The sequence below is a fragment of the Nymphalis io genome, chromosome Z, assembly GCF_905147045.1.
Source record: "Nymphalis io chromosome Z, ilAglIoxx1.1, whole genome shotgun sequence".
Classification (NCBI taxonomy): Eukaryota; Metazoa; Arthropoda; class Insecta; order Lepidoptera; family Nymphalidae; genus Nymphalis; species Nymphalis io.
In genome coordinates, this window is record NC_065918.1 from 7,602,176 (window position 1) to 7,629,396 (window position 27,221).

At 33.4% G+C, this 27,221-nt stretch overlaps 2 protein-coding genes across 5 annotated transcripts in view; both read left to right on the forward strand.

The window, feature by feature from the left end:
• The window catches only part of LOC126780611 (anion exchange protein 2), a 72,318-nt gene extending 58,800 nt beyond the window's left edge, over nucleotides 1-13,518 (forward strand). For 3 of the 4 annotated variants that reach the window (XM_050505225.1, XM_050505223.1, XM_050505227.1), the window contains 11 exons: nucleotides 1,442-1,543; nucleotides 2,218-2,935; nucleotides 3,010-3,191; nucleotides 3,465-3,694; nucleotides 3,984-4,159; nucleotides 5,904-6,058; nucleotides 6,151-6,398; nucleotides 6,934-7,148; nucleotides 7,459-7,667; nucleotides 8,484-8,654; nucleotides 8,970-13,518. In XM_050505225.1, the coding sequence (XP_050361182.1) occupies nucleotides 1,442-1,543; nucleotides 2,218-2,935; nucleotides 3,010-3,191; nucleotides 3,465-3,694; nucleotides 3,984-4,159; nucleotides 5,904-6,058; nucleotides 6,151-6,398; nucleotides 6,934-7,148; nucleotides 7,459-7,667; nucleotides 8,484-8,654; nucleotides 8,970-9,044 (2,481 nt within the window). In that variant the 3' untranslated portion in view covers nucleotides 9,045-13,518. The remainder of the gene's footprint in view (nucleotides 1-1,441; nucleotides 1,544-2,217; nucleotides 2,936-3,009; nucleotides 3,192-3,464; nucleotides 3,695-3,983; nucleotides 4,160-5,903; nucleotides 6,059-6,150; nucleotides 6,399-6,933; nucleotides 7,149-7,458; nucleotides 7,668-8,483; nucleotides 8,655-8,969) is intronic. The other variant, XM_050505226.1, reaches the window with a different exon arrangement.
• Nucleotides 13,519-16,989: 3,471 nt separating this feature from the next.
• The window catches only part of LOC126780561 (tyrosine-protein kinase Abl), a 39,459-nt gene continuing 29,227 nt past the window's right edge, over nucleotides 16,990-27,221 (forward strand). The window contains exon 1 of the mRNA XM_050505147.1: nucleotides 16,990-17,384. Coding sequence (XP_050361104.1) covers nucleotides 17,258-17,384 — 127 coding nt within the window. The 5' untranslated portion in view covers nucleotides 16,990-17,257. The remainder of the gene's footprint in view (nucleotides 17,385-27,221) is intronic.

The window sequence follows — 27,221 nt, forward strand, 5'->3', positions numbered from 1 at the left end:
TCTTTAATTTATTTTAATTATTAATCTTTCATTCGTCGGTGAAGAAGAACATCGTGAACAAATCGCAAAGTGTTCCAATTGTGTCACATATGTATCCACCAACCCGCTTTGGATGAGTGAGCTGAAACTGCTTTACTTTATTTATATATTTTAATGGTATATGATACTGGCGGTAGAGCTCGTCTGGGTAGGTACCACCCACTCATTAGATATTCTACCGCAAAACAGCAGTACTTGGCATTGTTGTGTTCCGGTATGAAGGGTGAGTGAGTCAGTGTAATTACAGGCACAAGAGACATAAAATCTTAGTTCCTAAGCTTGGTGGCGCATTGGTGATGTAAGCAATAGTTGTGATTTTTATAATGCCAATGTCTATGGGTGTTGGTGACCACTTACCATCAGGTGGCCCATATGCTCATCCGCCTTCCTATTCTATAAAAAAAATAAATAAAGATAAGCCTTTTATTTATGATTGTTTTAATGTTGAAGAAACATAATATATAGTAATTTTACCGTAATCGCAACCAAAGGCAGGCTCGATAACCAAAGATTATGATAGTTTGGACTAACTGTCTTATATCATATATCGCAATCTTCAAATAATATAATACTATTCATTTGGTTTCGCATATCAGCATGATAAAATGATATTTGATATCGAAAATGTTTAGGTAGATTATTAACTACACTATACTCGTAATATACTAGCGAAATAATGAAGTATTTACTTATGGATATATATATATATATATATATATATATACGACAGACAAAATATGATTTGAGTTATTTTTCTTATCTATTTAGAATCGTCAAAACTAACAGCAATCTTCGATAATAATATTTTTTGGAAAACCACGTAAAATTGAAAGGAGATAAGATATTGCCTTTGGCCAAATGATATACCGTTTTTAACTAATGTAAATAATATTAAATCATTTTTATATGTATTAATCTAGAACTGGTCGCTTTATATTTGAAGTTTATGAACTAAGTGGCAATAGTGAATTGCTTTTTGTAAACAAGAATCCATACAGAGTGCTTGTACGGTTGTAATCAAAATTTTGATTGGATGGTACAATCTCTCTTTTGATCAAATAATTCAAGCTTGGATTGAATTCATATTTACGAATTTGAATTATTATATCCGTTTCACCATAAATAAAATAATAATAATGACCGAATTCTATAAGCAATCGTTACACATTATAGTTTTATAATAATAAAAGTCATTTGGTTTTAGAAACGGCATGAATTATTTATTAAAATATTTCATTTCATTGTTGTGTTTATAAATATATATGTACCGAGTTAAAAAAGAAATATAGGTACATACGAGTACATCGTTTAATTTGCACTGAGAAATATGGATTGGGGGTATTAAGCAAAGCAAAATGTGGTAGGTGAGTCTGTTTGGGTGGTGATAAAATATGTTGTGCAGTCGCTGTGGATGGAGGAGGGCGCCTCGGTGGGTGGCCGACGGCCATCATGCGCGCTGTGTTCTCCTGCCGGCGCCTGCCGTCGGCACAGCGCCCACGTTTTTGTATGGATCATTTCACGCGTGTTACCCAAACAAATCCTTGCACGCACTATCCATTTTTGATATGATCTATCACAGAGAGCAGCCATCATCACTAGCTAGATCTCTAGATTTCTTTGCTTCATTATTCATAGGATTATATGGTTCACATAGGATTATGTGGTTTGACGTTTCTCATCGCTTATAGATCGCCATATTTAAGCAAATGCCATAGTTTTAAATTTTATTTTATTCATGGCTATAGTCTTCAGGTATTTATTAAAGTGTTCAAGTTATGTTCATTGTTAGACTTGAGACTATTTTTCGCAGTGTCTCTAATTGACAAGAGACATAATTGGTTTTACTCTTGAAATAAATGATCGTTCATTAACCACGTACCGAGATTTTAATTTTTGTACATATCTATTGGTTGTTATTTAAAATAAAAAGCATGATGTCAATAATATTATCACAAGTTTTGTTATTCTAATTAAATTAAAGTTAAAAATACTTATTAATTTATCTGGAATTAATCTTATTAATTCTACGCTTTACAATAAAGTAATCATGCATACAAAATTATTTATATATACATATCTTACGTTTTTAGGATCAACAAAATATAATGATTTCTGAATAAGAAACAACCTATAAAAAAGTCAATATTTTTTTTTTAATAATTTAATTGTTACATCTAGAATCTTTCGGACCAAAGGAGACGACGCAGTTCGTATGCTTTACCGCTTGAGCGGATGGAAGCTCGGAAAAAGTCGTCAGCAGCTGCCTTAGATATGCGCGAAGTTGAATATTTAGCAACCACTGCAGTCGGATCGCAGGATGAACTACGCAAAGGACATAATGATTCAATCCTAAAACGTATCCCAGAAGATGCAGAAGCTACTACAGTACTCGTTGGTGCCGTTGGTTTTCTAGACCAACCGACGATTGCCTTTGTTCGTCTTGGTCAAGGAATTCTTATGCCATCGATTACGGAGGTTCCAATTCCTGTGCGATTCATGTTCATTCTTCTTGGGCCAACAACAGCCGATCTCGACTATCATGAAGTCGGTCGCTCGATCTCAACCCTGATGTCAAACCCATCATTTCATTCTATCGCTTATAAAGCAGATGACCGCCGTGAACTATTATCGGCGATAAACGAATTCTTAGACGACTCCATTGTACTGCCTCCTGGTGACTGGGAACGCCAGGCATTATTACCATTCGAAGAGTTACGGGCTAAAAGTGAAATGATAAGACGTAGGAAACGTGATGCTCTTGAGCGCAAACGTGCTGCTGCTACTGCCGCAGAACAACCTTTAGACGAAAAAAAGGCTCTTTTGGCCGCAGAAACTGGAGGAATACCCGAAAAGGAACCTGATGATCCTCTTTCGAAAACTGGCCGTCTTTTTGGCGGTATGTATCTCTTTTAATTTTTTTTATGTTTTGTGTCTTAAGATACGATTTTAACATTTTTATATAATTATTAGGTGTTATTCGGGATATAAAACGACGCTATCCATATTACCTTTCGGATTTCCGTGATGCATTGAACGGGCAATGCGCTGCGGCAACTATCTTTATGTATTTCGCAGCGCTCTCATCAGCTATTACATTTGGTGGTTTGTTAGCAGAAAAAACTGATAAACAAATTGGAATATCTGAAACATTGGTATGATTTCAATATTAACAATATATTTTGTATTATGTTTACACATATTATCATTATTACATATTTTATCGTTATCAAATAAGATTGTTACCAATATTATCATGATTTATTAAGTAATAACCATGTCTTATAGATTATATAACTGAAATTGTAATTATCCCTTTACACATTACTATCTTATGTGTATTATGTAATATTTACAATTCTTTCTTAGCAAGTTATTTTTAAAATTATTTTTACTTCTATCGAATGCAGAATGTTATTTGTATTCAGGTATTTACATGTGTTGGGGGATTATTCTTTGCACTGGTTGCTGGCCAGCCCATGATGATAACAGGTGCTACAGGACCTCTTCTACTTCTGGATGACGCGCTATATGTATTCTGCCGATCGTATGGATTTAACTTCTTGGCCGCGAGAATGTACTGTGGACTGTGGATGATAATAATTGCACTTTGCGTTGCGTCTATTGAAGGTAGTGTTGCCGTGAAAAAGATTACAAGGTATGTGGAATGAATTTTTTTTAATTAAATTTTCTTTTTTAATTTAACAATACCTACCTAATATACCTATAGCCGATATATATATATATATATATATTATATCAATAGCCAATATAGATATTTATATTATACCTATAGCCATCATATATTGTTTTTAGTTTATCAGCACGCAAAATTTTTGAATTTTTTTTAATAAAAAAATGATGTTAGATTTTTTTTCATCAAATCTTTTTGTTTAATAGAAGTCTATTCAAAATAATTAATAACATTTTTGTGTTTCTTCTATCAGGTTCACTGAGGATATTTTCGCATTTTTAATTTCGTTAATCTTCATATCGGAGCCGATAACTAACATCATTAACGTGTACCGCTCACATCCACTAGGATACGATTATTGTGAAAATGATACTGAAATAACCAACAACGCAACCTTAACCCCAACAACATTAAACGATACTGACGCAGGTATTTAGATTACCTTATTACTTACCCAATTTATTTCAAAAATATATTTTTAGTTTACAGGATCGCGGTAACATAAGATCGGAAAAATATTAAAAGTTCAAATCGATAACGAAAATTAAACATGTTTTTTCCAATACAATAAAATTATTAGTGTACCTTTCTTTTATATTTTCCGGGAAGGCAAATGACTCTACTCCACCTGATAGTAAGTGGTAGTAGAGTTCAAACGCGACGACGGCCAGTACAGTCGGGAAGAATGTTCTGCACTAGCCGCCCCCCACCCTGCCGGCCCGCTAGATAACTTTTCACGCCTCGTTTGAAGGAACCCGTATTGTAAGAGGAGGGGAACATGTGAGCTGGTCAAGAATTTCATTTTTTGGAAGTGCAACAAAGAAAGGAGTTGCCAAATTTCTTTGTGTGCGATGGAATTGATATCACAGTTAGGCGGTGACATCGAGAGCCACCACGCGTAGACTTATGAAGGAAGGGGGAAGCAGGAATTAGAGCGAATAATTCCTCAGAGCACTCGCCGTGGTACAGTCGATAGAAAGCGCTCAGTGCTGCTATCTCTCGACGCAATTGTAAGGGCTCGAGGGTGTTTGTGACCCTTACGTCGCCAATAATGCGGACCGCACGTCGCTGCAACCGATCCAAGGCCTACAGTAGCTACTTAGCGGAGCCATCCCAAAGGTGTGAGCAATATTCAACGCAAGACCATATCTGTGTTTTGTACAACAGGCACAGTTGTTGTGGCGTAAAAAATGGCCGCACCTCGTTCAGAACTCCGAGTTTCGCGAAGTTGTTTTTATAACAACCTCGATGTAATCCCTTGGACTAAAGTCGCACCGAACGTCAATTCCCAGCATTGCGATTTTGCTTTGTATCTCCAGCGTAGTGCCACAGAGGGAGGGAATAGGAGAAAATGGTGACTTTTTCGCTGTGACAGCGCATACCTTTTCTTGGCATTAAACTCAACAAGATTATCAGAGCCCCATTTGGCGATGAGTTCTAACGTCTTATCGAGTTCAATCACAAGATCCCCTGCCTCTCCTCAATTTCCGCTCGCCCAGCTACTGCGCATCCGTGATATCCCCAATGTACTGTACTGTCGTCTGCATAGCAATGTATGTTCCCAAGTCAAGTCAATGTCTGGGATCCTGGTGGGCTGATCAACCAGTTGGGTCAAGTCATGTGTGAATTCAACCATGATTTATGGTGAGCATTAAAATCCCCCAATAACACCAATTCCGCGTTAGAAAACTGCTCTTGCGCAGCATCTGCCACCCGACTAAGATGGTCAAATAATTGGCTTGTCTCCAAGTCACCATTGTGGGATCTACTACTAGGTCCACACGTGCCACCATTCGTCCTGACGAACAAGTATACTGCGGTTTTCGCTTTGAAGGATTCTTCAAGCATGTAGCCGGGATAATTGAGGTAGCTGGTATCGACAGGACGGAGTATTTGTATCTCCGTGAGAAACAACCTTCTCATATTTTAGTCATGGTAGACCGTACGAACTTTATTAGAGTAGGAACTTGCAATCATACATAATTTTGCCTGTTCAATGTTTTATGACAGTTTTCCAGAGTTTGTGAAGGCTATTGTTATGTCAAATTAACGTGAATAATATGTCCTGTACTATCAACAGATTTTATATAATGTAAAATTCTGTATATGTTGACGTTTATGTTTATATGCTTAAGAAAGACAAATTAAACATAGAATAAATGGCATGTTACAGCAAATATGACATCGACTCCTGCACCAGTAGTACATCACGCAGTGATACCTCCGCAACCAAATACTGCACTTTTCTGCACAATGCTTACATTAGCCACCTTCATAATTGCCTACTACTTGCGTATCTTCCGTAATGGAAAGTTCCTTGGGCGTAGTGTAAGTATTGTTAAATATTTAAATTATATAAGACCTAATATAATTTTGATCCAAAAGAAAACTGAAACCTTTCTTCTGTTTAATATGTTCAGGCACGTCGTGCTCTCGGTGACTTCGGGGTTCCCATCGCTATCGTCTTAATGGTTGGAATTTCCTGTCTTGTTCCTGTTTGGACTGAGAAACTTCAAGTTCCAGACGGTCTAAGCCCCACCTCTCCGCGATCCTGGCTGGTTCCTCTTAACCCTGGACTTGAAACGATTCCTTTTTGGGCAGCATTGGCTATGGTGCTACCAGCTCTCATGGTGTATATTATCGTATTTATGGAGACCCACATCGCCGAGTAAGATATTTTTTAATTATACCAACGAGCAAGGTTTATGATATGTTATCAATAAATATATATATATTATAAATTTAAAAGTTTTGAAAAATTTCTCATGTCTTAAATCTTGCTTTTAATAAAATACGTAACCTACCATGAGTACTCATGAATAAAGTTAACATGAAGGTTTTATTATTTAAACAAATAGCTGTGCGTGCTGAGCGAAAATTGCAGGCGTAACCACAATTATTGTCATATTGCAGTTAAATATTAAAACATACAATAGATAAATCTTATGCTTTAATTTTAGTACAAAAAATACCACTTGGAATGAGCTTATAAATTGATTAAACTATTACGTCGAAACATATTTAGAAAAAGACAATTTATTTAAAAAGCAATTAAAAAATCATCTACAACACTTATTTTTGTCTCTCATTTGTATAATGTGTAAGTCTGAAGTGAATGACGACGTTCGTATACTTTAGTCAAAATATGTAACAGTCGACGTGGCCTTGCGAATTTACTTACAGATATATAATATTTCTAATAGGTTGATTATTGACAAGCCGGAGCGTCGCTTGAAGAAGGGCAGTGGCTTCCATATGGACATCGTGATAATGTCACTGGTTAACGCGGTATGCGGTATGTTCGGTGCGCCGTGGCAGTGTGTGGCCACCGTACGTTCCGTCAGTCACGTGTCTGCCCTCACGATCATGTCTACCACACATGCTCCCGGTGACAAGCCGCATATTGTTGAAGTTAAAGGTTTGTTATTAAGCCGAAGTCTCTCTCCTTCAAACATTTCACTAACTACTTATTTTTTTCATATCATTCGGCCAGTACGTAATGTACTAATCTCCAGTTCATCTTTTTTTTGTATCTACATACACATACTTCAAATTGTATGGTTAGTCAGATTTTTCGTCTATATATTTAAAAAAAAACAACATTTGACTTTCAATTTTGACACAACATTGTAATACGAGAAAAATATATATACATATATACACATTTTAAAATGTATCACTGTTTTGAAAAAACTACCAATAATAATATAATTATTCCTTTTTTTCAGAACAACGTCTAACTGGTCTTTTGGTAGCTTTCCTTGTTGGAATATCGGTTTTGGCTTCAAGTTGGCTAAGATTGGTGCCAATGGCAGTGCTATTTGGAGTTTTCCTTTACATGGGTATTTCGGCTCTTGGTGGTATCCAGTTCTGGGACCGATGCATTTTACTTTTCAAGCCAGTTAAACATCATCCACAAATTCCATATGTCAGACGTGTAAGTAAACTTTTTTATATTTTATAATTAATAAATGTAGGAAAAAGATAATACTTTTTTTTTCAAAAAATATTCTTCTTTAGGTAGTTTATATACAATTACTGATATATAATAATCAATTACTTACCATTTGTCCAAGAAAAAAGGGCTTATTTACTATTTAATTTGAGCATTTTAATTAAACATATAATACACATTAATATCACAACTAGTATTTAATGATCTATATTTTTAAGTTAGTAAGTAGTTTTATTTTCTCGATAACATAATTAACTAGTTCTTTCAAGGATGTAATCATGATCGCTTCAGAGATTCAAGGTCTACGTCAATGAGCTTTGCTTGCCTCTAGTACCATGCTCCAATTGCAGTGAATTATCACGGATAATATATCCGTGTTAAAGTGTTTCTTTTATTATTACAAATAGGAAGGCAGACTGAAACATGAGCCGCCTGAGATGGTAAGTGGTCACCACCAGACTTTGGCACTGTAAGTGCTTACTCATTGTTCCTGTTGATACAATGGCTCACTTACCTTTCAAACTGGAACATAACAATACTAGGTATCGCTGTTTGGTGGAAGAATATGTGATAAGTGTATGGTACCTACCTAGATGGACTTTTACAAAACCAACCACCAAGTTATATAATGTAATAAACATATAATAACAATTCATCATATAATAATATGTTGCTGCAAATCTTAGGTTTAAAAGCAAGATTCTCGTACGTATGTTATATAATATACATTAAGTTACTTTCGCAGGTATATAAGAAAATAGTATTACGTTTATATTTATGTGCTTACTACTTTTTTAGGTACCGACAGTCAAAATGCATCTGTTTACAATTATTCAGTTGGCTGGAATATGCTTACTGTATGCGGTGAAGTCATCTCGCTTCTCCCTTGCTCTGCCGTTCTTTTTAGTGCTGATGGTTCCTCTACGAATGGCCTTGGTGTATGTGTTCACTCCACTGCAGCTGCGTGCGGTATGTTATGGAAAAACATTTTATATATTCCATTTTAAAGTTATTTTTATTTCTAATATATATATAAATATTTAATTTAATTATAAATATTATAATACATTTAATAATAAATATAGTAGACTTATTTTATTCGTAAATATATCAGCGACAGAACCATGTTTCTGTATTAAGCTAAGTTAACATATTATATGAAGCGACATTCAACATTATATAAGAGTTGATGTGTGATGTAAAATAATTACTTGTATAATTAGATCACACCTAGAATAGAATAGCTCTTTCACCAGTTATTTATAATATATAATTTTTTCACAGTTGGACGGTGCCCAAAAAGACATTGAACAAGACGATGAGCCAGATTTTTACGTAGAAGCGCCATTACCCGGATAGGGAAAGCTTTCCCAAAGACAACTTGCTTATGAGTTGAGAGTTCGCACAATCTAGATTTATATAGAAAAACCTAGAGAGATGGAGTCATTTTATTCATGTATGTGCGAATAGATTAGTATTTAAAGACATGTGTGCACAAGTGAACGATGGACTCTATGGTTTTTTAACTGACATATCTAATGATCTAAAATCGAAATATTTAAATTATTTACAATTGAGTGGAGTACAAGTACAATTGAGACTCTTAATTTATCATCATATCAAATGCGATTAAAAAAATATCGTTTAAATAATATCTATAAACGAGTATACTATACCCATTTGACATAAATGTCAAGAAAATATTCAATAAGTTGCCGTACTAAATGGTGCCTAAAAAATCCACATACAAGATTTTAGTGTAGTAGCTGGCGATAAATATTGGAGATCGACCTTTGAAAAGAGACAATCGGCTAATTTCGGCTTCATAGAGTTCGTTATCTGATTCGTACACTAAATATGTGACGTTTTTTAGTCGTTGTTCAAGTGCGGCAGAGTTCAGTCGCCTCTCAAAACAAAATATATATAAATAGAGTTGTAAAACCCCCAACTTTTAATTAATTAAAGTTTTATGATGGCATATTTAGTGTGTATGTGTATTGTTCTAGTTATAACTAATAAGTAGTAGTTATAACTATAAATGAACACATCACGAATCACAATAAATTTGTTGAAAGATCCCCCAATTCAAACACCATTGAACAAGAAATGATAAACTGGTTAAACAGACACAAAATTTCAGTTGATCTAAAATTGGCGAAACCCCAGATTTACGATATTATATGTCAGCACAAGAAGAGGTTTACAGAGTTTTCCGTGGACAGGGTACTAGTTGAATATGGGCACACTGTGTTGCGATTGCCACCATATCATCGGATTTTGATTCAATTGAAAATATATGGTCTCAACTGAAAGGCTATAAATTATATTAAGATTATTGAAAGCTTTTATTAGAATGTGTCATTTTAAAAATAGATATAATGGTTTTTGTAACCTTTTTTTTTTCGAGGAGGAAAGGCATTTACGCCTTCCGCCCGGACACGATCGGGACGGGTATGTAGGACTCACGGGGCAGAAGGCCCCCATACTACCCACTAAAACCTCCTCGTTTCCGTCTCACCGCATGGTGGCGGGGTTACGGGAACGCGTTAACACACCACCGCGACCCCGCCTGCGGCCGTCGCTTTGAATGAGCGACCCACCGGTTGTTTTTTATTGAGGTTTTCTCCTCTTGGCCCGGCCAGTGAAGGCAAGGCCCTCGGTCCCACCACAGGTTGGGGCCTGGATGGGGAAACGAGTTTGAGAAGGCGGTGACAGAAGTCTGTCCACCCAGCATCGACACCGAAACTAGGCGAACCCGCCTCTCCCTCCTCCTTCTACTCCTCCTCCTGTCTCCGGTAGCCCGAAAGGACTCCGGAGACCAACTCCTCCTATTTCTCTCCGGCGGCCCCCGAATAAATAAGGACCCCGGAGTCCTCCTAATTGTCACGAAGCCGCTCGTTGGTCCACTCTGCGCAACAGAGAAGTGCCAGGAGCAGCCCGCGACACTTCCACCGCGTCAGTCTCAGCCGCGATCGACAAGCAATCCGGAAAAAACATCGGATTGCTGGTCGACCCCGTTGCCCAGGGTGCACCACGTGGAGGTGACTGACACGCACCCCATGGTTTTTGTAACCTAACCTAACCTAACCTACACCTACTACAGTACCTTTCATAAAAAATCCCTAAACATGATATAAGCATCATCTTTTTATTTTATTTTTCCACGACATAAGGGCAGCACTTATAGAAAAAATTGGTATATTTTATTCAATTATACAGACACTTATAATTGTACAATAACAGCCCCTAATATATACCGGACTGTTAGTGTTTCGTGCGAAAGAGGTAATGCTCTACGAAGCCGAAAATAGCAGATTATCTCTTTCCAAAGGTCGATGTACAATATTTATTTCTGGGTACTATATGTATATATATTCTTGTGTCAATTTGTTTAGCACGTCGAAAAAATATTAACCTGTTAATTGAAATTGCTCAAATCTTTTTGCCTGTACTTAATTTTTCATCACAGCATATTTTAAAAAACAGAATATGAATATTTATACCTTCTATGTAGAATTGTAGATGCTCAAATACGATGTGAAATTATAGAGTTTAAATGAGCTTTGACAATATCGGAGTGTGATTCGGAATAGAATATGACGTGGTGTTTTCCCATGTTAGTTATAAAATTATTGGACTATTGTCAACTATACAATGTGTTATGATAGTACTTACATGCTGTTATATCTAGCTTTAATGTGATACGTCCTTTTAATTACCGTCAAAAGATATTTTATTTATTTATGAATAATTCTAACATGTGAAAACTATAAGTTTGTCTTTAATTATTAAGCTTTATAATTATTATGAGAAAGTATATTTTGTGATTCATTATATATTGCTCCCCTATAGAAGATATCAAAGAATCTAAAACTGTAGAACCTAGTAAGTAGATTTGTTTCTTTATTACACATAAATATTATATTCTATATTAACTTTTACCAGGACTGAACAAAAAACATGTCATAACGTCCGTATATTGCATTGTTAGTTTTATAAGAATAACACTTAAACGGCTGTATAACTTTAAAACTTCGTAAAAGGTTTATTAAAATACTTGTGTCTGGAAGATACCAAAATTCATCATACAGAAAGTATTAAACAGCGTCAATATAATTGTTCTGCTAATTTATTACATACATTTCAAAGGTATATTTATAATGGTAAAGGTATATTAATTATTTCGAAATATTTTTTACAAACTTGTTTATTAATTGTTTACGTAACTTAAGATACTGCTTAAGAAAGTGCGTGAATTCCATTCCGTATTCATGTAATGGATAACGTGCAGCATTAAATAACGAAAGACATATATGTGTTATTAATATTTAAATGATGTTTATTATTTGCAAATCGCTTATTTATTTACCTACTTAAATTACCTGTATGCCAAAGCATAGGTGCCAAAGAGACGGTTGTTTGAATATAATGAAATATTTAAACGATAGGACATGGTTCTCACGCACTTGTGAATTAAAAAGATGTAACAAGGTTATTCAGTATTACACGGATATTGTACATTTAGATATAAGTCCATTCTTATAATTATTATTATTGTAGTAGCAAGTTCTCAAACTGTAAGTGTACCACCATTATATCGTAGTCTTAATTCGTATGCTATATTAATATAATCATATATACATTTGAGTAGGCATACAATTAGGATTTGTCCACCATACGCACTAAATAGATAAGCTTCAATATAATACGTTTCTACATTTTAACTCAGTTTGAGCAAAAATATGAAATGTAATGAAGTATGATTACAGTAAAACTTCAGGACCTTTCATATCAGAGATAATGTTAAACGGCCCAACAAATTAATAGGTAAACTCATCTAAATAAATTAAAGCTCACTACCAACTTTAATTTGCTAATATCAAATTAGCTAGCATATTGAACCTAATTAACTATCCGGAAGTTTATTTAATTATCGTCGCGTGAAGAGTAATTAAAGCGTTTTAGGTATTATATTTATTGAATATTATGGTAATTTATCCTGTTTGAAAAAACAATGTAGATTCTAAGCTATCATTATGGTAAAATTTAGTAATGAAAATAATAGTGATCAGGAAACAGTCGGTACTTTATAAAAGGCGACGCCGCTTATAATTTGATGCTATTCATAAGGAGTTTTGCTTCTTTATAAACAGTTACGGCCTACGATGAAACAGGCCGCATCACGCCCGTGCTGGCGAGGAACGCTATATGGACATTCAGATACAATGAGTCGGGAAGCCATTTAAACGTTTCTTCATTTTATATAAAAAAATCTATTGTATGCACATTGTGTAATTTTACTTTCTTATTAAAATGTATAAGCATATTCTTAAACTAGGAACATACTAAAATTTAAAAATAATTAAGCGTACTTAATATTGTAGAAAACTTAAAGAGTATGAAAAGTATAAAATTTACTTACTTTTTAGAGACCTTTAGAACATTCCAAAGGCGCGATTGTTTTGTTTTGATTTAATACCGTTAACAATTTATATTTATATTCAACTAATAATGATTACATATGAATATACAACTTTTATTTTACTTAAAATTTATTCTTTAACTATTATGTTTAAGTTAATAAAATTTATAGCGATTACGTCGTTACGTGATACGATGATAAACCCCTGTTAACCAGTTTGATCAATTTAATTTAATTCTTTTTGTTATTTTTTATTTAAGTAAGCCTTAATTTAAATATCACATTTTATTTTAATTAAAATATCACATCTAAGTACTTCTTTAAACAAAATGTGTACCTTAATTAGTTCCTTTAAGTACCTATTTTAAATTGTTATTTCAACCTGGGCTGTTTAAAGATTTGTGTATTTACCTTGCAAATTATTTCATTATTTTGTTATAAATGTTAAATATAAATGGATAATAAATTATTAAACCAAAAAAGTTCGTTTTGAGTCATGCATTTCGATCGATTAATCGAATCACTATTAAATTAAGCAAATCCATTATTTGTTTATGGTCCAACTTTTCAATTGCAAATTAACTTTTTTTTATTGATGTTATGAGTCGTATACAACGATTATTATAATATATATAATACTGTTCTTGATTTGAAGTTTCATAAAGGAGATCAATAGATAGATGAGTCTATATGAAGATGGGAATTACAAGTTGAGATATTCAAGATGCAGGAATAACGCCTGATTAAAAAAAGGACCGAAATTAATGTATGTATATAAAAAATGTTTATCTCAAGATGTTCATTTTATTAAGCACGAGCTAAGCAAGAAGAGCAAAAAGAAAAGCTGTACGCTTAGAATTTTGGTTTTTGGTTTTGTTGACGAGTAGAAGAATCGTCATTATTAAAACATAACACAACCTCATCTAAAATAACTAGTGTGATGAGGAAGCTAAATTATCACTATTAATGGCAATCCAAACTCAAACATAGGAAACAGTGATTAGAGAAGAATGATTAATATATATATGAATACAAATGGTATATATGAATAAAAATAATAACAGCGACAATATCCAATTGAGATACATTCAAAATATTGTCAGAGAGCTTTTAATATCTCCGCACAACATTTTCCATCATAATTATAATTATTGGTAAAATTAAAATTAAACACAGTTTGAGATGATGTTTATGTTTGGATTAGATGATGAAAAGCTTTAATAACAAAATGAATAAAGATTTAAGACATCGGTGTCTAATCATCACTCGTGTGCTTGATACTCGATGTTGTACGTTTTAAAACTTGCACTATTATTTCAAGATCTCACTTAAGTCTGAGTGTAAACTGAAATTGCCAATCAATATAAATTGAAAAGAGGCGTCGATGGTACCAACATTTTTAATGTGTGGCAATGATTTCTCTTAAATATGATTTTTCGATCGAGCGAAAAGATGAGCTCAATCAAACATATTTGAGAGACAGTTTTTTTAAATTGTTAAATTGTATCAACCTATGTTGTGCTACTTGAAATAATTACGTATTGACTGCCTCGTTGGTCTAGTGGCTAGATGTAAGGCCGCAGACCCGGAGGTCTGTAAAAAGTTACTGGGTTTTTCTGTCGAAAATTCTCAATAGCAGCCTCAATTCCAGACTCCGGTTCTGGAAGTTGAAAGTGTATACACTCCCGTGCCTCGGAAAGCACGTAAAACTGTTGGCCCCGCGTCTGAGCTCTTTCCGGTCATGTCGGATTGCCGTCCTATCGGATTATGAGAGTTAGGGAAAAGAGAGTGCACCTGTGTTTGCGCTGATACTTGTGCAGTATAATATGTCCTGCGCAGTTGGTTAACCTTAGTTGGCGAAATTAGTCTAGAGGACATTATTATTATTATTATTATTATAATTACGTATCTTCAAGTTTTTGTATAGTAACTGTCTTAGGGATATCGTCATCCAGTCACTTAACCTTTCAGCTTTCTACCGTTTCTATAACATCCTGTGATTTGAATTGAATTTTATATTAATATTTGTTAACAAAGGCCGGTAATGCTATGTTCAGAAAGAAAGACCGGAAGAGCAACACTTGACATTTTCCTCACAATAACGAATAGCAGAAGTAGCTGGGTACAGGAATATAAAATAATAACAACCTAACCAATAAAGTTAGTTGGCTTATATATATGACGACGGGATCGACGGGTGAGCGATACTACCGTCTCCATCTTGAGTAGGTGGTACAGGGTCCATTGCGTAGGTGGCGAAAATGATAGTGTACACTTAGTATAACCTTACTTTATTTTCTTATGGGCACAACAACTGGTCCGCGTCCGAAATGTGCCTTGTTTCAATTCCTCACTTTCGAACACGACTCTGTCCACGTGCCGCCTTTACAATAACAAGTGACCTCAAGGTGTTTACCCCTTCTTTGGTACTATGATACTCAAATCAGCAACTTAATATTAAACGATATCGCTTTCCACGACAAATATTATATAATATTTCTGGAAATTGGTTGTCTATTCATCAATTCCCATTTACTTCAAGAATAACCCTATACCCGATCATAACAACTTCGACACAGCCACCTTAAATAAGGTAAGATTTTTTTATTTAATGTGAGAAAAATGTCAGTCACCCAAAATCAAAATATTTTTTATTCATACAAACTTTTACAAGTATTTACGAACTTAGCTGACTTAATTGGATGATAATCCGACAAGACCGGAAAGGGTTCAGGCACAGACCAAAGACTTTACGTGCTTTTAGAGGCACGGGATTGTACACAATATCAACTTTTAGACTCCGGGCTACTCAGTCTTCGACAAAATAATTTTTATTGTCTCGACCTGGGTTTTGAACCTAGATTCTTGGAATCTTCGGCTTTATAACTAGCCACTAGACCTGCAGTTAGTTTGTCTATGATACGAATTAATGTAAAATATTTATTTATAAGAATTATTTACATTCAAGACTTCTGAAGAAAGAAACCAAGAAATATAGAAATTATTTCAACAAAAATCGCCTCAAAGTCATGTATATTAAACAAAATAAGGTCCTCCAGGTCGGTTTCGGCCACGGCGACCAAACTCTTGAAAAATTAGTCAACTGTGCAGGAGATATTATAGTGCACAAGTGTGTGCGCAAACACAGGTGCACACTTATTCTCTAGCTCTCAAAATCCGATGAGACGGCAATCCGACACGACCGGATAGAGTTCAGACGCAGGACCAACGGTTTTACATGCTTTCCGAGGCACGAGAGTGTACACACTTCCAACTTCCAGACAGCTGCTGCTGACAGGGCTGGTACTGAGAATTTTCTGACAGAAAACCCTAAAAAATTTTTATTGGCCCGACCTTTGAATTGAACCCAGGACTTCCGGGCCAGCGGCATTATATCTAGCCACTAGACCAACGATGCAGTCATTAAACAAAATATTGTATAGTTAACACAAATTCTACCCTTTTTTTCCGTTTTTTGATTGTACTCTAAATTTGTTAAGGTCAATATTATTGTTCTATTAAAAGTCAATTGGCGATTGGAAATTTGATCCTGAGTATAACTTTGTAGTTTTTATATAGATCGTTTCGTTTATGCAAGTAATTAATTTAATTAAAACATCGAAAATTTAAAAACAAATATGTCATTTTAATTTATATTATTATTTGATGGTAACTTGTAATAAAATTATGATATTTAATATATTGTAAAAAAATTTTTATTTCACAGAATATAAAAAAAATCTTAGATGAATACTAATTTTTGAACGATTGGTAAATGTTGCAAGTTAAAAAAAATCAAATGTGCTGCCATCTACTCGCCAATGCTGCCCTCACCGGCATCAATCGAAAACTAAAAAATCGACGTCAAACCAAACATGTCAGTCGCACATAATGGCGGAGGTTGTGTTTTTTATATCAGTAATTAAATCCGGTAATGTTTTTTTTAAATGATTGAATCTTAACGTGTGCTTTTATTTATGTTAGCGTCCGTTTTAGTTTTTGCCTTGACTTTGAGATCTGAGAATAGTGAAGATTTTCTAGAGAATGGAGTTTGTGTACGTCGAGCTATCGATATATTTATTGAATTAGTGTGAGTGAAGGAGGGTCGCCGGTATCCGAGCTACGAGGGTGGCGGCGGTAGCAGAACAAAATGGGGGCTCAGCAGGCCAAAGAACGCGGCACGGCCAGCGGCGCGTCCATGCGTTCGGCAAGGAACAAGCCCCGGGTGCCCAGAGACCCCCGCATGCTCGGCTCGAATATTTTTACTGAACACAGTGGTGAGTCACCCTTATTTATGTTCTCTTAGTTAAGCATATTTTTCTATTCTCTTTTAATTTATTATGTAGCAAAATTGTTTTTGTAATTAAAAACTTGTTATAATTTTTTGGCAATGCCACTTGCCAAAAAACAGGATTTTTTTATATTTTTTTGTTATTCTTAATCACTCGAACACACTAACTCTAATCACAAAAAATCTTAGTGCATAATTGATCAAAAAGCATTCAATTAATGTCTATTGAAGAGGCTCATTGAACTTCTTTTTAAATATTTACCAGCTTTATTGTTTCCAGTGTCATTGAATACATTCAAAGTAATTTTCTTATTTGATTAATATATCAACAAATATAAATATGGTAACATCTTGCTTACAAAGGATAAGTCTTAACTTAACTTTGTAATCTATTATCTTCATACTTACATAGTTTTAATCACTAAAAAGTATCATGTTTTGTAATAAAATCATCAATCAAAAATAATAGAATATTTATATGTATCTTTCTATAATATACTTGATTATTTATTTTTAGATAGTTGCTAGCAGTCAGCTTTTGCGAAGAAGAAACATTATTTCATTATTATTTAATATGAATTTCATTACCTTATGTGCGTGTATATTATTAATTTAACACATTATTGTTGCTGATAATACTATGAATAGTTTTGTATATTTTAATTTAAAAAAAAATATAAATATCTTTTGTTATTAAAGTTTAATAGAAAAATTGTAATAAAAAGAATGTATTAAAAATAAATACTAAGCATTATTTTTTTAATTCAAAATAATTATGTATGTCTATCATAACAAAATTCTACAAATAATAAGCAACTAATACAACAAATTGATAAACCATAAATCATCTTATGCTTGGTAATATTTTATCTTTTTTATTTAAAGCTGTGCTGTTGTACAAATTCTATTTTAAAATACATAGAGAATGCATGGACGCGAAGTGTTTCTGCTAATGCGAATGTTTACAATTAAAGACACTTGTCTACACTATGGAACAGGTACTCCTAGAATATGGAGTTATCTTTTTTGGTTATGAAAAGATTTTTATACAGACCTTTAAAATAATTTTTCTGTAATATTAAAAACCACACTAATAAAATACCAACTCAAGACACTAAATCTGACATACTGGAAAATTTAGTTTTGTCTTTTCCATTCTGTTTTGAAGAACAATGGGTAGTATACTTGGTGAGTTTTGATTTTGCCTCTATTTTGTTTTAATAATCCTCATGGCACTTAGATATGAAAATGGTCTTGGACTATCGCTACATACATTTTCATAATCACATTCTATTTGAGGTGCCTTGGTGGGTTTCCTGATGTCTGTTATTGAATTATTAGGCTTAATTTGATGATAATTTATATCCATTAACAAATTTTCATTCAAAACCTTAGGTGTTTAAAAAGGTGAATTGATTTTGCATACAGTACAGTAACAGCCTGTTAATGTCCCACTGCTGGGCTAAGGCCTCCTCTCCCTTTTTGAGGAGAAGGTTTTAGAGCTTATTCCACCACGCTGCTCCAATGCGGGTTGGTAGAATACACATGTGACATAATTTCAATGAAATTAGACACATGCAGGTTTCCTCACGATGTTTTCCTTCACCGTCAAGCACGAGATGAATTTTAATCACAAATTAGGCACATGAAAATTCAGTGGTGCTTACCCGGGTTTGAACCCACGACCATCGGTTAAGATTCACGCGTTATAACCACTAGGCCATCTCGGCTGATTTTGCATGTATTTGAATAATTGAAGCTCATATGAATACATGCATGTAGAAGATTTAAAAAAAATCATAATAAATAAAATAAAAAAAAATTTTTTAATCATATTTAAAAAAACTTTGGTATTTTTATAAAAATAGCTTAAATTTATTCAAACTAACAGAGTAATTGATGACCTACATAAAATGTGTTAAGTTATAAAAATTTGCTATCATAATGATCTCACATTCATATCATATTCTTTTTTAAGTTATCTTTGTTTTTATTATCTAAGTCTTGACACAATTTTTGACGCTTTTTTAAAAAACATATCTTTGCAAATATTTTTTTAATATTATTTCCTATAAAATTGTATTTATTAAAATTGCTTCACTCAGTATTATGTTAAAATTTTATTTGAAATATAATAACTGTTAGTACTCATTTCACTACAAATTTATTCCGTTATTTTTTCGGTTATATTTTCCCTATGAATTCTGTCATTATCATATATTATCATTATGACATTCATTTTGGAATAGGTATGTTTTGAATATCGAATGGTACGCAAATTTAACTACGTGTATTGATCGATTATTTCCAACGAATCAACGGTACGCTGTTGGTTTAATCGTTTTCGTTCTAGAATTTTCATCTTGACGAATTATGGCAAATTGAAAGTGATACTGGCAAAACAACGGCTGAGTTAGTTATAGGTTTTTAAAGTTGTGCCAAAACAATATCGAATTGGAGTGGCGATTTAGCAAAATAAAGAAGCTTGACAAGACCGACCGGACCGTTTCAATGTCAACATCGGATAATAAAATCGATATATAAACGAGGGGATTTCGAGCTAAATTGTTAGCATGATATTGTAATGACGAATGGATTCTTTACGATAATTATTATTGTATAGGATACACAGTATTGTTATTCACGTAACATCCAATTAGATATCTGGTAAATGTTTATATTGATAATTGCAAAGGAGGTTCGCAGTTAAACTGACACGCATTGAGACCGGCGAACTATTGAAAATTAATCATTCGAAGGGCTTTATTTCTACTTATTTGTAGAAGTTGCAGTGTGTTATAACACTGAATTAAAAAAATATATATATCAGACTGCCGGACTGCTTGCTTGATGCTAACCTTCCTTGGAACTCCTAAGCTGCTGGGTCCCAAGCAGTGGTTTAGGCGCTCAAATATTTATACATTGATCTTAATAGATAAATTTAACAACCCCGGTTAATATGGATTGCTTTATTCCATTCTGCTGGAAACCACGCTGCACAGTACTACAAAACAGGATAAATTGCGTTAATTTGAAAACTAGTGAATTTATTCCTTTCACCGTTCTTCTTAAATCGTGTCCTTAAATAAATTAATCGTTTTTGAACATTTAACTTAATGGTAGTATCATGTTTTAAGAAATTTAAATTCCAAAGAGTAAATTGAGTGTTGTTTTAAAATTCGTTTAAAATTCCGTGCAATAGATTTTTTCACCATGCTCACGATATATATCATGAATATTCAAGACTGAAGAATTCGTTTTGGTATATATCATGAACCAGCTATCAGACCGATTTCGCGGACTGGGACAATTAAGGTTATATTTGTTTTTTATTTACAAATATCCAGTTGTTTCACCCTGTTGGCTCGCCAACTTACTGCTAATGCATTTTTAACACAATTAAATATATCCGAAAGTACTGCTCTATATTGTAAATTGTTGACGGCTGACGTTTATATATGAAAAATAGAAACCTTTAACTTATGTGCCATTTTTTTCAATATTGAACAATATAGTAAATGGAACAAATATTTTTTCCATTACAAATATTTAAATAAACATAAACCTAGTCTGGCATGATCTATAAACTAATGAAAAAAAAAATCAAAGTATTTACAAGCGCCGACATAGACATTTGAAACGGATTTGAATAATTTGTTCTATATTGCACACTCCAATTCCTTTGATTAAATAAGTATAGAGGAATATAAAAACCAGAGCGTCTAGGCTGCCTCGCATGGTAAGATAAAAAAATTTGTTAAAAAAGCACTGACTCCAGAAAAGAAAATGTGCACATGTCTCAAAAGTCTTTATTGTAGTAGTTCTACTGAAAGTTACGAGTCAAATAAAGAAACGAGCTTTTGTCGGAAAAATCTACGACAATATTATCTAGTACTTCACGTCACTTTTTATATAAATGGTAGAAAATATGTCGACGAAGTTAAGTACAGTTTTAGATATATGCCAGTTTAACATAAGATAATCTGTTTCCATTCTTGACACTGCTATTTAGTAAAACGAGTCTCAGTGATGATGAATTTAAAATAAAAAAAGTCGCCATTACAACAAAAACACAGACTTGGAAGGTCATAGCGGAAGATTTAAGGCCGATCAATCAATCCGATCAATGCGAAATTATACTGTATCGAGCCTCATAATCTTTAAAAACTAACTATGCTAACCAAGATTCTTGTTTGAAGTGAACGGATTCCAGAAATATGATGATTGTAAGTAAATAAATTCAGACTTCTATCAATAACTCGCAAAAAAACGTTTCTGCTTTTGTCGTTACGTGTTTATCTGAAGTATCCTATCAATATGCTGATCGGTGCATTGTGTTACAACTGGCTTTTATACAAGATTATTTGACTGAGACCTATCGCCATACCGTCCCCGTCTTAAAATAATATTTAAATGACTTACAGATTACAAACTATGTTAATCGATAGCGATTTGTATAGACAAAATTGACACGGATTTAATTACATAATCTTATCACGCCATATCAAGTTACTTAAGTTGGTTTTTGTATAATCTAGAACGGAATTGAATAAGGATATCGATTTTACCAATTAAGCAACTAATTATGATCGATTACTCAAATTCTTGGTCGTTAGATTTATCAGTATCACTCAGCACACATAACAGAAGTAGGTTTACGTCAGAAACTTTACACTATGAAATTTCATTGCGCTTAAATGAGCTTAATTTAACAGTATAGGAGATAATTAGTACAAGTTATTCATTAATTACAAGTTATTCATTAATTATTATAATTTAATATATATATTTCCCTCAGAAAGCACGTAAAGTCGTTAGGCCTAAATCAGGTCTATCTCCGACTACGAGAGGAAATAGTGCATGGACACACTTGTTTACTTTAATATCTGACCAGTTGGCTAGGTTACGTTGAGCGTGGTCGCAGTAGCCAAATTACGTCCAGTAAGACATCGTCATGATTATAACTCAAGCTTTCATCCACATTTCACAGTTAAATTCAAATCCTCAATAATTAAATCTTGTAGTATATTTTTATTAGGTCGTTACCCATCAATATCCATGAAAAACTGTTATTCGGCTGCTTTTACTTTATTTTAAATAATGATAGCTTGAAATTAAAACAGAAAAATAGTCTGTTCACAAGTGTGATCGAACGGAAGCATGAACGCCACATTAACACACAATTGCATTCCATACACGCCGCCGACTTCTATCTGCTGAACTTAATACTAACAGCCGAACATGATATATAGTAATTTAACTCTGTAAGAATAGTCTATAAAATAATAGTATATAGAAGGAGCACACATATTTTAAAATATTATTCCACGATGTAATGTACTCGTAGGTATGTATCCTTTGTTGGAGATCCTTAATAATATATATATATATATATTAACAAGTTGGCCGTATAAATCTTACTAAGTTCTTGCAAGAAATAGTGCCCATAATACGAAAACGAGCTTAATGGCAATTTATTGTAATTATACAGTGGCCCATCTAAATGTTATGTTTATCTTATATAAAAAAATGGTCTTAGTAATAATTATTTGGGCGAATAATTTGCTTACCTCTTGCATGTGTACGTTTATAACTTCTTTTATACATTTACTCTCATGACAATTATTATAAGCTCACTATTGCTGAGGGTATTGTTTCGTTTAAGCGTAATTGATTGATTAAGATGTGCCTACCAGACGGGCTTGCACAAAGCCCCACTACCAACTACACCATAGAATAAATATAGAATTCATTTCATTATACATTAAGCATTATTGCAATTTGGCTTTATTCAAGCTATGTTTATATTTTTATTATTGGCTCTAGGCTCTTTATCATAGGGAGATTATTAATTTTATGAAGAGTTATTTTATGACCGCCTGCCGTCGCCTTACTTTTAAGAAACGAAGCATCAATTCGTTGCCGAACTGTTACTTAGAGGCCTATCACAAAATTATATTTAACAAAATTACTGTACTGCTCGCGCAGTACTGAATTTGAACGCCCAACGCGTCGCATTTTGTAGCATTTTAGAAGTAAGTATGATATTTTTTAAAATAACAAAACATAAAATAATTCTTTATGAAGTAACGTCAATTTTGTTATAATTTTTTCTTAATAATAATAATTTATTAAGGAGAAATACAAGACTATTTCGGAGCGTTTTTAGTATTTTTATGCCTTTCAATGTGATTCATATAAATATCATCATTTTAAAGTCGCTATGGACTAAATCACTGTTTTCACTAGCCAAAGCAGTCAAAATCGAACCTGCGAATTTTAGATCGTTAGGCAACCCGTAAAGTATTGCGCTTTGCTGCATAATAATCAATTTGGATTTACGAGGGGATGCACAACAGCCGATGCCTATATTGATCTTAATAAAAATGTTTTTTAAACTCGAGAAAACTCACAGTGATTTATCTAAAGCCTTTGATTGCGTAGTATCACAAACTGTTATGTTAATATATAATGAACAGTCGGAAAGATACGCCTTTAAGTCTAGTCGCGCTTTGTCTATTGTATTCTTACCTACCTGAGGATTATATCAAATGCTCTGTCCCACAGAGATCAAGTCTTAGTACATTTTTCTACCTTATTTACTTAAATATAACTTAATGTAATACAATGCATTTCATCGTCTTTAAAGTAAATTAAATGAAGAAATTCTACTCTGGAATAATGCGGCCAATGCTTGTCCTGAGTAGCTCCAAAAATTTATTATGAAGTTAATAATATATTGACGGTTTTCAATATTTAAATATTGTGACGTGTGTCGGTAAAAATATTAAAGGCTTTTCCAGTAATTTTGACAGACATGGTAGTAACAGAAGGAACAAGTATAAATTTGTGTCTTATTTTACAGAGTTACCGTTAATCATAAATTTACAGGAAAGTATGTGTGCTTAATGATATTACAAAACTTAGATTTTTGGCGACCGATGGTTGGGGTTGGTATAGGAGCTCGTATGCTATCGATTGGGGTAAGCTATTCTTGTAAAGAACTTATCTACACAAAGAAGCCGGACGAGACGAAGTCTTGGTAAGCTCCAAAATTTTATCGGACGAGAGAACAAAGCGACTTACTACTTTTTAACAAAATAACGATCTCGTATTATTAAAAATAATAATTGAGTAAGGCCAATGTGCTAGACTATGTCGAAAGTTTTGTGATATCAAAAAAAAGATAACCTATTTTGTGTTTAGACGAAGCCCCAGTGTTTGCGCTCTATATTTCAATGTATGTATACTTGATGGACGCATAAATGTTAAGGTCTAAAAGCGAATTGCTCAAGAATTATAATGTTACTGGCCTGAATGAAGAGCATTATCTTAGTGTGTAATATTATTTTTTAGACTATAATATATATAAATATAACTCGCCGATTTTATCCTACGTTTCCATTATACGAACTTATAAGCGTGGATATCTTCAACTGATTTAGAAAGATGCTTTCTGTAAGGAGGGAGCGACTTATCAAGTCCAGGTAACTAAATGATAGTTTATTACGTGTATGCGCTTAATAATAGAAACTACCTCTTCTTCCTTATGATTCCTATCGGTATAAGCCTGGTTAAGATTTACCTGGTGCTAATAAAGTCCTACGTTTGGCTTTTAAGTATACTTTTAAAATGTGCTCAGAATAGATTGATTTAGTACTCGAAGATTCGAAGATGATTTTGTAAACTTTCAGCTCGGCATTTTGGGTTCGACAATCGCGTGTACTTATTTCGGTTGTTCCAAAATAGATAGTATCGAAGAACTCTCGCAGATATTTAGGCATTGTCTAGAAAACGTTATGCGGCGCACGTGACGCAACCTGACGCATGTTTTTTTCGGTTGTCATTCCTGTGTTCTTCTGAACATGTTTTGATATACCCTTTGTAGAGCTATTTATTCTGTTAGCCTTAATTTTGTCTATGGAATAAGATTTTGCAATACATACATTTTAAACGGTTACGGGCCTTTTTGGAGTATCGGTTGTTACGCTTTCATCTTTTAACCACTCAACCGATCATCATGGTGATTTTTGCGCACACGTTTTTAGATAGAAAAAGACATAGGTTACCTAAACCCCCCCCCCCCGCTTTCCTTTGTTTTATATATTAATAAATTTGTTTTATGTAAAGGGAATAATGCAAAGTATATAAAAAAGTTAAAATATGAAAGTTCGATACTATGTAAAAGCTCATGCTTCACATCCAATCAATATTATGTTTTGATATTGACATAGGTTATTCTTTATTCAAACCGAATAAAAATTGGCAAAGGATGTTAAAGTAGAATGTTATAAAAATAAAGTCTTTGTAATGTAAAATTATTTATGTGTATATATTTTAGGTTTGTTAACCTATAAATTATATATAATGTTATAAATAATACTATAATAAGTACAATAATACAAAATGGAACGCTTTTTTCTCTCAACTTCTCATAGGTATTATTCATTAAAGAGTACCTAATATCATCACAATAAGTATCGCGTTAAGTTAAAGGTCTTATCGATCCCTTAAGTTTTTTTTTTAATAAAGAATACTAACATTTCCCTTTTTAAGGAATTACTCATATTCCTATAACCCCTCCAATTAAGTGCATAACTTTTGTTAAGAGTGGGGACGACAATATATCAAGGGGTCAGGATCGAACCTGCAACTTTAACACGCTATTTAATATATATATATATATATATATATATATATATTTCTCAAGTTGATATGGATACTCGTTATCTGATCGGTCAGACATGGTAAAGATACAAAATAACACTTGGCCCTTGATATAATTGTCTGTTTAATCGACAACGTACATAGATTGCAAATTAACTTAAAGGAATTAATCGGATCGAAAACGCGGTGAGTTTGATGTCATGTGATATTTTCTGCGTGACCGCTCGCTCTGCATTCACTATCCCGACTCACGTTGATCCTCCAGTATTATCAACTTATCAGACATTCTACCGCTAAACAGCAAGGTTTCTTATTTTTGCATGCCGTTATTAAGGAAGAATGAACCAGTATAACTACAGGCAAAAGGGCCATAACATCTTCGTAGCGCAATAGCGATGTAAGGAATGGTTAATGTTTCTTACATCGCCATGTCTAGGGGCGGTGGTGACCACTTAACATCTGGTCCATTTGCCCGTCCGCTTGGCGCCTACCTATAACATAAAAAGGTGAAGAATGAGCTAATTTAATTTGATTTGAATACAGTCATTACACTTTTACATGATAATAATATTTATAATCATCATAATGAGTATAATTTACATTTATTTTTATTTCAAGTAGCTTGTTTGGAATAAAATTCAGCGCGTAAAAGTCATATTTTTATAAAAAGCCATGTGAATGGCGGCTTTTATGCAAAAGTAAAATCTTTTATATATTTTTGTATTATACATATACCAGTATATGTATAATACAAAAGTTGAAAATAATGTGTCAATTTTTTATCTTTCTACGTTTAAATTTATTTCCATTAAAACTTGAAAAAAACATAATTCGATTAAGCTACAAAAACGCAAGTCGCGTGTACTTTTTGCCTGATTACAATAAACGATTACAATAAGCGGTCAAGAACGTTAATATGATGACCAAGATATATAGGAGAGATCCGATTTGTTACCAATTACCTGCAATTGGTGTTCGTTCGGATTTCACATCGACCTTGACTCGTACAAATGCGATAATCTTTGTTGTATTGTATTGTAATATAATTTTAAATGGGCTCGTAGCCCATTAGGTGCATCGTTCTGACTATATGGCTACACAATATATGAAGTACGGTGAAGTTCTAGCCATATTGTAACTAAAATCAGTGACAACT